This window comes from Amphiura filiformis, chromosome 8 (assembly GCF_039555335.1).
Source record: "Amphiura filiformis chromosome 8, Afil_fr2py, whole genome shotgun sequence".
NCBI classification, from domain to species: domain Eukaryota; kingdom Metazoa; phylum Echinodermata; class Ophiuroidea; order Amphilepidida; family Amphiuridae; genus Amphiura; species Amphiura filiformis.
The window spans coordinates 26,866,733-26,881,248 of NC_092635.1; the positions used below are offsets into that span (position 1 = coordinate 26,866,733).

A 14,516-nucleotide genomic window follows, 5' to 3' on the forward strand; every position below is an offset into this window, starting at 1 on the left:
AATGTGACTTTCAAACTTGCTGCTACCGTGCGTTTACCACACCCAGGATTTAGCATAATAAACAATGTGACTTTCAAACATGCTGCTACCGTGCGTTTACCACACCCAGGATTAACCATAATAAACAATGTGACTTTCAAACATGCTGCTACCGTGCGTTTACCACACCCAGGATTTGGCATAATAAACAATGTGACTTTCAAACATGCTGCTACCGTGCGTTTACCACACCCAGTATTAACCATAATGAACAATGTGACTTTCAAGCATGCGGCTACCGTGCGTTTACCACACCCAGGATGAACCATAATAAACAATGTGACTTTCAAACGTGCTGCTACCGTGCGTTTACCACACCCAGTATTAACCATAATGAACAATGTGACTTTCAAGAATGCGGCTACCGTGCGTTTACCATACCCATAATGAACCATAATAAACAATGTGACTTTCAAACGTGCTGCTACCGTGCGTTTACCACACCCAGTGTTAACCATAATGAACAATGTGACTTTCAAGCATGCGGCTACCGTGCGTTTACCATACCCAGGATTGACCATAATAAATAATGTGACTTTCAAACGTGCTGCTACCGTGCGTTTACCACACCCAGTATTAACCATAATGAACAATGTGACTTTCAAGCATGCGGCTACCGTGCGTTTACCATACCCAGGATTGACCATAATAAATAATGTGACTTTCAAACGTGCTGCTACCGTGCGTTTTCCACACCCAGTATTAACCATAATGAACAATGTGACTTTCAAACATGCTGCTACCGTGCATTTACCACACCCAGGATGAACCATAATAAATAATGTGACTTTCAAACATGCTGCTACCGTGCGTTTACCTCACCCAGGATTAACCATAATAAACAATGTGACTTTCAAACGTGCTGCTACCGTGCGTTTTCCACACCCAGGATGAACCATAATAAATAATGTGACTTTCAAACGTGATGCTACCGTGCGTTTTCCACACCCAGGATTAATCATAATAAACAATGTGACTTTCAAACTTGCTGCTACCGTGCGTTTACCACACCCAGGATTTAGCATAATAAACAATGTGACTTTCAAACATGCTACTACCGTGCGTTTACCACACCCAGGATTAACCATAATAAACAATGTGACTTTCAAACGTGCTGCTACCGTGCGTTTACCACACCCAGGATTAACCATAATAAACAATATGACTTTCAAACGTGCTGCTACCGTGCGTTTTCCACACCCAGGATTAACCATAATAAACAATGTGGCTTTCAAACATGCTGCTACCGTGCGTTTGCCACACCCAGGATTAACCATAATAAACAATGTGACTTTCAAACGTGCTGCTACCGTGCGTTTACCACACCCAGGATTAACCATAATAAATAATGTGACTTTCAAACGTGATGCTACCGTGCGTTTTCCACACCCAGGATTAACCATAATAAACAATGTGACTTTCAAACGTGCTGCTACCGTGCGTTTACCACACCCAGGATTGACTATAAGAAACAATGTGACTTTCAAACGTGCTGCTACCGTGCATTTACCACACCCAGGATGAACCATAACAAACAATGTGACTTTCAAACTTGCTGCTACCGTGCGTTTACCACACTCAGGATTAACCATAATAAATAATGTGACTTTCAAACGTGCTGCTACCGTGCGTTTTCCATACCCAGGATTAACCATAATAAATAATGTGACTTTCAAACGTCCTGCTACCGTGCGTTTACCACACCCAGGATTAACCATAATAAACAATGTGACTTTCAAACATGCTACTACCGTGCGTTTACCACACCCAGGATTAACCATAATAAACAATGTGACTTTCAAACATGCTGCTACCGTGCGTTTACCACACCCAGGATTAACCATAATAAACAATGTGACTTTCAAACATGCTGCTACCGTGCGTTTACCACACCCAGGATTTAGCATAATAAACAATGTGACTTTCAAACATGCTACTACCGTGCGTTTACCACACCCAGGATTAACCATAATAAACAATGTGACTTTCAAACGTGCTGCTACCGTGCGTTTACCACACCCAGGATTAACCATAATAAACAATATGACTTTCAAACGTGCTGCTACCGTGCGTTTTCCACACCCAGGATTAACCATAATAAACAATGTGGCTTTCAAACATGCTGCTACCGTGCGTTTGCCACACCCAGGATTAACCATAATAAACAATGTGACTTTCAAACGTGCTGCTACCGTGCGTTTACCACACCCAGGATTAACCATAATAAATAATGTGACTTTCAAACGTGATGCTACCGTGCGTTTTCCACACCCAGGATTAACCATAATAAACAATGTGACTTTCAAACGTGCTGCTACCGTGCGTTTACCACACCCAGGATTGACTATAAGAAACAATGTGACTTTCAAACGTGCTGCTACCGTGCATTTACCACACCCAGGATGAACCATAACAAACAATGTGACTTTCAAACTTGCTGCTACCGTGCGTTTACCACACTCAGGATTAACCATAATAAATAATGTGACTTTCAAACGTGCTGCTACCGTGCGTTTTCCATACCCAGGATTAACCATAATAAATAATGTGACTTTCAAACGTCCTGCTACCGTGCGTTTACCACACCCAGGATTAACCATAATAAACAATGTGACTTTCAAACATGCTACTACCGTGCGTTTACCACACCCAGGATTAACCATAATAAACAATGTGACTTTCAAACATGCTGCTACCGTGCGTTTACCACACCCAGGATTAACCATAATAAACAATGTGACTTTCAAACATGCTGCTACCGTGCGTTTACCACACCCAGGATTAACCATAATAAACAATGTGACTTTCAAACATACTACTACCGTGCGTTTACCACACCCAGGATTAACCATAATAAACAATGTGACTTTCAAACATGCTGCTACCGTGCGTTCACCACACCCAGGATTAACCATAATAAACAATGTGACTTTCAAACGTGCTGCTACCGTGCGTTTACCACACCCAGGATTTAGCATAATAAACAATGTGACTTTCAAACATGCTGCTACCGTGCGTTTACCACACCCAGGATTTAGCATAATAAACAATGTGACTTTCAAACGTGCTGCTACCGTGCGTTTACCACACCCAGGATTAACCATAATAAACAATGTGACTTTCAAACATGCTGCTACCGTGCGTTTACCACACCCAGGATTAACCATAATAAACAATGTGACTTTCAAACATGTTGCTACCGTGCGTTTACCACACCCAGGATTAACCATAATAAACAATGTGACTTTCAAACATGCTGCTACCGTGCGTTTACCACACCCAGGATTAACCATAATAAACAATGTGACTTTCAAACATGCTGCTACCGTGCGTTTACCACACCCAGGATTTAGCATAATAAACAATGTGACTTTCAAACTTGCTGCTACCGTGCGTTTACCACACCCAGGATTTAGCATAATAAACAATGTGACTTTCAAACATGCTGCTACCGTGCGTTTACCACACCCAGGATTAACCATAATAAACAATGTGACTTTCAAACATGCTGCTACCGTGCGTTTACCACACCCAGGATTTGGCATAATAAACAATGTGACTTTCAAACATGCTGCTACCGTGCGTTTACCACACCCAGTATTAACCATAATGAACAATGTGACTTTCAAGCATGCGGCTACCGTGCGTTTACCACACCCAGGATGAACCATAATAAACAATGTGACTTTCAAACGTGCTGCTACCGTGCGTTTACACACCCAGTATTAACCATAATGAACAATGTGACTTTCAAGAATGCGGCTACCGTGCGTTTACCATACCCAGGATGAACCATAATAAACAATGTGACTTTCAAACGTGCTGCTACCGTGCGTTTACCACACAGTGTTAACCATAATGAACAATGTGACTTTCAAGCATGCGGCTACCGTGCGTTTACCATACCCAGGATTGACCATAATAAATAATGTGACTTTCAAACGTGCTGCTACCGTGCGTTTTCCACACCCAGTATTAACCATAATGAACAATGTGACTTTCAAGCATGCGGCTACCGTGCGTTTACCATACCCAGGATTGACCATAATAAATAATGTGACTTTCAAACGTGCTGCTACCGTGCGTTTTCCACACCCAGTATTAACCATAATGAACAATGTGACTTTCAAACATGCTGCTACCGTGCATTTACCACACCCAGGATGAACCATAATAAATAATGTGACTTTCAAACATGCTGCTACCGTGCGTTTACCTCACCCAGGATTAACCATAATAAACAATGTGACTTTCAAACGTGCTGCTACCGTGCGTTTACCACACCCAGGATTTAGCATAATAAACAATGTGACTTTCAAACGTGCTGCTACCGTGCGTTTTCCACACCCAGGATGAACCATAATAAATAATGTGACTTTCAAACGTGATGCTACCGTGCGTTTTCCACACCCAGGATTAATCATAATAAACAATGTGACTTTCAAACTTGCTGCTACCGTGCGTTTACCACACCCAGGATTTAGCATAATAAACAATGTGACTTTCAAACATGCTACTACCGTGCGTTTACCACACCCAGGATTAACCATAATAAACAATGTGACTTTCAAACGTGCTGCTACCGTGCGTTTACCACACCCAGGATTAACCATAATAAACAATATGACTTTCAAACGTGCTGCTACCGTGCGTTTTCCACACCCAGGATTAACCATAATAAACAATGTGGCTTTCAAACATGCTGCTACCGTGCGTTTGCCACACCCAGGATTAACCATAATAAACAATGTGACTTTCAAACGTGCTGCTACCGTGCGTTTACCACACCCAGGATTAACCATAATAAATAATGTGACTTTCAAACGTGATGCTACCGTGCGTTTTCCACACCCAGGATTAACCATAATAAACAATGTGACTTTCAAACGTGCTGCTACCGTGCGTTTACCACACCCAGGATTGACTATAAGAAACAATGTGACTTTCAAACGTGCTGCTACCGTGCATTTACCACACCCAGGATGAACCATAACAAACAATGTGACTTTCAAACTTGCTGCTACCGTGCGTTTACCACACTCAGGATTAACCATAATAAATAATGTGACTTTCAAACGTGCTGCTACCGTGCGTTTTCCATACCCAGGATTAACCATAATAAATAATGTGACTTTCAAACGTCCTGCTACCGTGCGTTTACCACACCCAGGATTAACCATAATAAACAATGTGACTTTCAAACATGCTACTACCGTGCGTTTACCACACCCAGGATTAACCATAATAAACAATGTGACTTTCAAACATGCTGCTACCGTGCGTTTACCACACCCAGGATTAACCATAATAAACAATGTGACTTTCAAACATGCTGCTACCGTGCGTTTACCACACCCAGGATTAACCATAATAAACAATGTGACTTTCAAACATACTACTACCGTGCGTTTACCACACCCAGGATTAACCATAATAAACAATGTGACTTTCAAACATGCTGCTACCGTGCGTTTACCACACCCAGGATTAACCATAATAAACAATGTGACTTTCAAACATGCTGCTATATACCGTGCGTTTACCACACTCAGGGTTAACCATAATAAACAATGTGACTTTCAAACATGCTGCTACCGTGCGTTTACCACACCCAGGATTAACCATAATAAACAATGTGACTTTCAAACATGCTGCTATATACCGTGCGTTTACCACACTCAGGGTTAACCATAATAAACAATGTGACTTTCAAACATGCTGCTACCGTGCACACACCTAGGATTAACAACATCAACGAATGTGACTTTCAAACATGCTTGATTTTCAAACATGCTGCTATATAGTTCGTTTTCCACATCCAGGACTAACAATACATGTATAAACATAAACAAATTTGATTTTCAAATATGCAGCTGCATTGCGTTTCCCACACCCAGGACTAACCATAACATCGAAACCCAGTATAATGCACGGTAACCTATAATTGTTTTAGCAGTATAATAGTACGCATTTAAACAAACTAATCAGACAAATTAAGGCAACAGAGAGCCTATGATATGCACCTATACGTTTAATGCTTGTTTATATTGACGTGACATAATATAACATAAGACCTTTTTACCTATAACGGAAGAAAATATCGAGAAACAGTCAACCAGGCAACCAACTTTAAGTGCACTTAGCGTGAATATAGTACGGAAACTATCAAAACACAGGATGAAAATGACATTTGGCGTGATATGAATTCCAAACGAATTACTTGATTATTGCCTTCGCTAAAATCGTTAAACTTGCTTTTGCGCATTTCCTTCCCGCTATATGGACACCATATGACACGTAATTTGCTGCTGGAAACATCCGTTAAGCAAGTCCATCCTTTATTTTTTTCTATAATGTAAATAAATGTGAACCCATTATCATGCCAACGTACTTCTTGCTTACGCTTCCACGCCTTTGAATGTACACATTTGATTTAGTTTTTCACCTGCGTGGATGGAACCCGGGACACATATAATCTCAGGTGGAACTTCGTAACATAAACAGTGGTCGATTTATATCGTAGATTGCATGTTAACATCAAACCTTGAAGGAATTCATTTAGGAGTGATTTTACTGAGTGGGCAATAAGAGGTCGTCTTTCTTTTTTGTCATTTTTCACAGTCGGGTTGTAGAGGTTTTCAATTTTCTTGACAATTGTCACAGTTGCGTCAAATTTGGACCAATAAAATATGTTTGAGCTCGCTATATATTGTTTTCCGTAAAATAAACTCAGATAATTGTCCGTTTCATAAGATATTTCTGGGTTTTTTCCAGGTTTTACAGTGCGTTTCTGGGATTTTTATTCACAAAACTTTTTTACACAGAATGTAGAGCGGTTAGTTTGTGTAAAAACGGCATGAAATGAGTTACAAAAAAACAACAACAAAAACAAACAAACAAACAAACAAACAGACAAACAAACAACCCCCCTCAAACAAATACGACAATTTGTTATTGAATAAAAAAACCACCAAAAACGTTAACTGTACAAAAATATATATTTGCCGCCATTGATAAAATTGTCTGCTTTCTGGATGCCGAGAGAGCGCCAGGGACAATAATGGCCACTTTGATTAGCAGGTGTAACGGTTTTCATTGTGGAGGACATGCCTCGACTAACTTTACACCCGGCCTAGCTTATCCTCAATATTGTCCCTATCCCTATCCCAATGTACAGTTGTACTGCAATGCTTTCAAGGGATGACTTTTACTAGAGGAAGCCCCGTCAGAGCAGTTCTTCTGGGGTGAACCAAACCTGCCTGGTTATCAAATTGATCAGTGACAAGGTTATCTCTGAATTTGACAGGTGCTAATTGATGTTTTTTAATGTTATTGCATCAATTAGCACCTGTCAAATTCAGAGATAACCTTGTCACTGATTAATTTGATAACCAGACAGGTTTGGTTCACCCCAGAAGAACTGCTCTGGCGGGGCTTCCCCTTTAAAGACCCTGCCTGTATCATGTATATGAGGTGTACTCATTGCATTATTTCCATTTTCCCTTTCAGGTGCAGTGCATCTTGTAGGTGGTCTCACCGGCTTTGTCGCTACCATTAGACTCAAACCAAGACGTGGAAGGTTTAGTAAAAATCCTGCGCCGATGGAGATGAGCAACCCAACCAATGCATTGCTAGGAATGTTTATGTTATGGTGGGGCTGGTTGGGGTTTAACTGTGGTAGTACTTTTGGTATATCAGGTGGAAAATGGAAGCTCGCTACACGGTAAGGATGCCCTTTTGTAGATTTCTTGTTTAGATTTGTGAGCAAGTTTCTTTTTCCAAACTGATCACCTTACATTCAACTTTTTATGATTTCAAATATATTATTTAATTTCTTAGAAGACTCCGCGCAACATAATTTTAGATGATGCATAACAATTTTTTATATAGCTCAAAAGTGACTGGATTGTTATCTTTTTATTTGATTTCATTTTGGAAAGCTTTCGGTAAAAATTCAACTCTCTATAAGATACATTCGTGAAATCCCTGAGGTATACCTATACTACAACTAAGTAAAGAGTGTCCGTAGGCTTAAAACATGACCAATTTCTTAAAGACACTATAACTAAAATTACAACATAAAGTATATAGTTGATAGATGCATGGAGAATGTTATTTTGCGTATTTTGACCATATGCCCCCAACTTGTAACAATTTGAATGAAACCAAGCAAACTGATACACATATGCACAAACACATCCTAATTATAAACAGTATAAAGTTACCAAAAGACATTTTTCAAGTATAATTTGGTATGCTCTTTTCCATATCTAACAATGTTCGAGGCGGAACTTTTTGAATGACCCTCATAGATGTAAAATCTCTTTTTGAGATGAGAGCCTGACTCTTGAAAACGCACACTACTATCAGAATTGTAGATGAGTGTATAACTTCCCTCGCTCCATTCCTCTATCTCTTTTTTTCTGAATTATTCTTACGGTTGACACACACCCACACCCACACCCCCACCCACAACACCACCACCCCCACCCCCTATCCCCACACAAAATGTGTGTTCTAAGCTGACCTTTGTTTGGTAATTAAGAAAATTCGATCGCACTGGCAATTACACTCTAAGAAATAGACAGAATGAGACAAAACGCCTTAGCGATCAATGACCGAAGCTGCATGTCATTTCATGTAACAGATTCTGTGAAAACAGGAAAGTATAATGGTTAATTTCTCAGCTTAAATCAGCTGTAAGGATCATATATTCAATAATGATTAGGCCCTACATGCAGGGGCGTAGCCAGCTTTCTTGGTCAGGGGTGGCAAAATAAAATTTCGAGGGCACAGCCGAAAAATAAATTGCAGTTGCATCATACATACCGGTATGTATGAGACTGTACATGACATGTCTTGGAGCTTCCAAAAAGGCTATACTGGGACGTTGTGCCCGCGTAGCGCGCACAATTTGTGTATTTGACACTATTTTCGCCCATGATTGGGATGAAAGGGGCTACGTTGTGACAATGTGCGCGCGCAGCGCGCAAAAATTTTTATTTTACACTATTTTGGCCCATGATCTGGTTGAATTTTGGTGGAAAAGGGGCTCCTTGCCCTTTTTCTTTTCCTTTGCCCTCCAGATTTTCTCTTCCTTTTTAGCCAGAGGGGCACTTTTTTCTTTCATTTTTGTCAGGGGTGGCACTCTGCCCCCCTTGCCCCCCTGCTGGCTACGCTACTGCCTACATGTTCGTATAGTCAATAATAATTTAATAACAAAATAATAAAAAAAATCATGCAGTTTCCATTAAAATAATTATTATATGAGGTTCTTTTAGATCACTGTCACCTCGATCATGATGATATGAGCATTAAACTCATCGTGATAATGATAACCCAATATTTATTTGTTAATGGTCAAACTGTTGCCGATTGGCAACATGAGTGACCTATCCCTACCATTGCCCTGACCATTACTACTGCATTTTCTAATTATTTCGAAAAAAAACTCCACTGCGATGGATAAATGGCTGTGATCAATGACCAGAAACGTTATTGGATATTTGGCAATACATGGCCTGTGCATCGCGCCGTTAATGTCAACAAATTTCATTCCATTTCTAACCGGCATCGGCATTGTTCAATTTCTAACATTAAATTCACCATAAACATGATAAAGTAGGCCTATACCATGTTCTGTTATATATTTTGTTTAAATAATTGGGCCTTGTCGATTTATTGTAATTAAAATGGAATAGTGACCTTAAAAACACTAACGTTAAATTCACTATTATACAACAGGGCAGCAGTAACAACACTTACGGCATCAGTTGGAGGAGGAACCACTGCTCTGACACTTAGTTTCATCTACAGTTTAAGGGTACCTGGTGCACCCAAATTTGATATTTCATATTTGAATAATGGTGTGCTAGGGGGCTTAGTCGGAATTACAGGTGATAAGAAGTGATAATAATGACCACGTTTTATGCACAGTATATATTTCCTTTTTGAGATATACTCAAAGTTAATAGATCTCTCAATCAATTCAAGCGCATGACTGTTACACGGGGTTTGATAAGTGGATGTTTGGGTATATCTTACATTCATGTTTTTATTTGAACACCATTGTATGATTAACATCTAGACAATCATGCTACTAACCCATTTTTACGCAATGTACACACTTCATGTTCAATTTTTCGTTGACTGTTGACACAAGTTCATCCCTTTTCCGTCTCTCTTATCTTCTTCGTTTGATTTTGCTTTTCATAAGTTTTTATTCTATTGTTACACATCAGATTTCCTTCTACATGAGTCGAATTCGGGTATTATCACGGTGATGTATACCTGCATGGGAAAGCAATCTCGTAAAGTTACTTAAAGAGTTCCAGTCGTTCAATCGCTCACATTGCCCGGGTCACATTGTTGCTTTGGCTACAGTTCTTTTAGCGCGATAGTTCTTTTTAGCGCGAAGAAATAAAGTTTATGTTCTTAATCACCCTGATCAATCAGTCAAAACAAAACCTGTCAAATTAGCGAAATTGTCTCTGCTGCTTCATGAAACCTAGAGCGTTTATTGTCTCGCCTAAACTACAGAGGGCATGGAGGGACTCGGTGGTCACTATGGTGCGTGTCTGTATATATAAGGGTGTGGCCGTTAGAATAGGGTGGTGAGGTGGATGAGGGTGAGTGATGGGGATGGTAGTGCCGGGTGGTAGTGTGGCGTTTAGTTTGGGTTTACCACGGGAACTGAATTAGCTGCAAACGATGAGACACTTGACTGTGATATTTCCAAGGCAAACTTTCTCCATCAACACCAATTATCAACCACGATCTCTCCTCATCAAGGAGCACCACTAATTATGGGAGAACCCGCCAAGGACGGGAGGGGCGCCAGACCATATCTCCACAGTATGATGGTAGGTTAGGGTGTGGTGGGGTAGAGGGTCGGGTTGGTGGTTAGGGTAATGGTGATGAGTTTGGGTGGAGTGTGCTACGTGGTTGGGTGTTGGCTGTTGGAGTAGAGCATGGTGGGAATAGTGGGGTAGCGTGTGAGGTAGGATAGTCGGGATGGGGGATAGGGTGATGTGGTACTAGAAACCACCATCGCAGCTATATTATTATTTTCCCATGGAATAAGACTGAGGGTATAATAATAGTGCTGGTTATCAATGGCGAAAGCAGGTGATCGCGAAAGTTCGAGAACCGCCTTATTATGTAGATATCTTGTCTTGTGTACCACACGGGGTACAATGTGACCGAGGTTTTAATTTCCCATATTATGTAACTATTGTAGAAGGAATCTGACTGTGTAAGCGCCTGTGACGTTGTTTGTTTATAATTTATTTTATTCATTAGTATTCGCCAGCGAAGTGTTACGTGTAATCCGATTATCACCATGTCAACTGGATCACGCTGAGGTCTGCACCATGATCGAAATGATCGCTACACAAAGTCTATGGCATGTACTACAAATTCCAAAAGATGCGTGATCCAGTTACCAGGGAGTTATGTAACCACTTCGCTGGCGAATAATATTATCCAAATATTCTGTATAACTATGTCGTAGGGCCGCCTGCACGACAATCACTGCGTCAATTGGTGGCGGTATTATCGGCATATCCAGTAGTTGGTTGACGAAGAAGAGGCAATTTGATATTGGATATCTTATCAACGGAGTTCTGGGCGGACTTGTATCAAATACAGGTACAAATCTTTCAAAATAATGCCGGGTTTTTAAATAGATTTAGATGAAATTCCAAAAGCGCATGTTTAATGCATGCTCCCATATAGTCTTTACTGCACAGTAAAAAACGCAGCATAGGCCTATAATCCGCTTTCAGAGAATACGATTTGCCATTTCGTCTGCGCCTTATGGCTTACTTCTTTCTTTTGTATTACGGTCTTTTTTTATATGATGCTAAGGCGAGCAATAAACACGAGGAGGGCATATGCTGAGGCGGCAATTTACTAATCCTATGGATGGCGGATACCTTCTAAAGACGCCTAAAAATACGCCAAACCTTACACGTCAAGATGCAATCTTGGACGTCTAAGATCAATCTTAGACGTCTAAGAATTTCATGATAGACTTAAATCGACGAATCACAGAGCCATAAATCACAAACGACCAATCCTTCACTGTGTAGTCCAAGAATGTTTCCATAGGGGAGTAGCAAGCGGGGGGACAGGGTGAACGAAGTCCATGGGCCCCGAGGGTTCAGGGGCCCCGAGCACAAAAGCGAAAATTAAATAAGGGTTGACAATGGAGAGCAGGACCGGATTTACCATTGGGCCAGATGTGCCCGGGTCCAGGGCCCCAAAAATGGCCCTTTGCATTTTTCTTTTAACCCCAATAACAGCATGTTTGGCCAAAATAGGGCAAAATCGTTAAAATTTTCCGTACTTCGCGCATATTCAAATAACAAATTTCATGTTGATCTGGGGCTAAAATAGTCCAAAATTGAATTTTACGCGTGCTTTGCGCGCAACTGTCCTAGTAACTTCGGAACAGTCCCCATCTATATTATACGTGAACCAAAACTTGGCCATTGATTTGAGTGCACATGCCTTCCTCGGTACGCGAGTTCGGGGCCTCCAAATTTTGGGCTGGACCAGGGCCCCATAAAATCCCGTCCTGGTTAAAGGGGCCCGTACTGCTCCTTGTCCATGGGCCCCTGATGCTCTTGCTACGCCCCTGGCCTTGAACTCGTTAATCAGCTTGGTTGGACAGTTGAAATGTCTTTGATCTGAGACCTCTGATATTCACCTCTAATAATTATAATAAAATCAGTTTCACGTAGTTGATGCATGGGCATGTGTGAGTCCTGTCCGTTTAGTCCGTCTTTTCGAGGTTTGTTTGACTTTTAACAGGATGCTGGGCCCCGTAACTCCAGACACCTAAGTAGTGTTGCATAGGGCCTGCACTTTGGCTCGTTTTTTGCAGGTTTACATGGTCCAATAATCACAAGATGACTGACATGTGGTAACAAAGGAAGCAGTCACTGCAATTTGATTATGTCCCATATGATTGGCCATTCAAGACACCCCTGTGAATATACTATAGCGGCCTTTTCAAAATATAATACCTGTTTGCTTGACTGTATTGACAATACAATAAGCCTGATAAGTGATGATGTGACCTCCAGATTTATACATCGTTCGTCTCGCACACTGACAACATTTGATTGAATGGACTGTAGGCTACTGCGCCGTGATTACGGTGAAGGACACCGGTTCAAATCCTTTGTTTGGAGCCAATCGATAAAAGCATGCAGGGCCTCTATACCCATGTACAGTTTATCCCTACATAACCTATGTATTGAATACGCTGGCAAAGTTATGTAATAATCGGATTAATACTACATAGCAGTAGGTAAAAACAAGTTTTGAATAATCCGCGCTATAAAGTCCCATTCAGTGATCCCAGCGAAAGTGAAAAATAAAGAAAACAAGAAAAGAAAATTAACCAAATTAAGGGATCTGTTTTGAGCGTTTCGATAGTATTTTTTTGTGGGACATGAGAGCACATCAGACATATCGAATTGCATTCTGAATACGAAGAATGTCTTTCTGATATCAAATAAATTTCATTGTTTGAAATTCACGATATAATACAAATTTTATGACAAATTATTAAAATTTGATATTTTTCACATTTTGATAAATAACAGTCCTCGAAGTAAATATCATAAATCTAATGTTATATTCTTAAACAGTCCCTGGCATACAGATACCATACATGTATAGGCCTATGTATAGTAAATTTGTCTGCTTTATCTGTTTTGCTGCTGTTTAAGGGGACTCGATCTTTTGTGCGTAATTATAGAGGGCCAGGGGATTCACTCTATCATTAAAAAATCATTTTAAGAAGTCAAAGAGCGCTAAGAATAAAAACTGTAGTGTAATTCACGCCAGACACAATTTCTTTATATGACAAAATTAATTTTTGTAATCGATCAAAAAACAAACGTTTTATATCAATTTTAAATTTAGCCTGAATCCGTAAATATGGTACCTCTCGCCCTTTTTTAGGTCAAGGCTATTTTTATGCAGCGAACCATTGTTGAAGCTATTTCACATACATGTATAAAACATTCTAGAGAAAGAATGATGCCATATACTGTTGAAATACCTTTTGTTGATTTCGAATGATAATGTCATGAAGTCGTAAATTTTAAGGTCAAATTCCTAAAACCAAAACAAAACATTGCGACGCATGTATTCCCCGACTTACGCAATTTCATCATCACATCAGTGTCTTTATTATTTGTTTGAAACCTTTCCCAAACGTTCGTGCTCTTTATGCATAAAACGGGAAATCTATCTTTACAAAACGCGTCTTTTTTTTTTAGTAAACAAAAGGCTAAAGATGGCATTATGAGATTTATCATTTATCATTACACTCCTCCACTCAACTGCCACCGTGGCCGAACGGTAAAGCGCTAGACGCGTAATCGAAGGAAGTTTCGAATCGCTGGTTCGAATCCCAACGAAGCCTGTGGAAACTTTTTTTTCTTCAAAATAGTTAAACA

General features: G+C 40.2%; 1 protein-coding gene across 1 annotated transcript in view; it reads left to right on the top strand.

Moving 5' to 3' along the window:
• The window catches only part of LOC140158880 (putative ammonium transporter 2), a 78,703-nt gene that overhangs the window by 52,161 nt on the left and 12,026 nt on the right, over window positions 1-14,516 (top strand). The window contains 2 exon segments of the mRNA XM_072182142.1: window positions 7,549-7,762; window positions 9,784-9,935. Of these exon segments, the coding sequence (XP_072038243.1) occupies window positions 7,549-7,762; window positions 9,784-9,935 (366 nt within the window).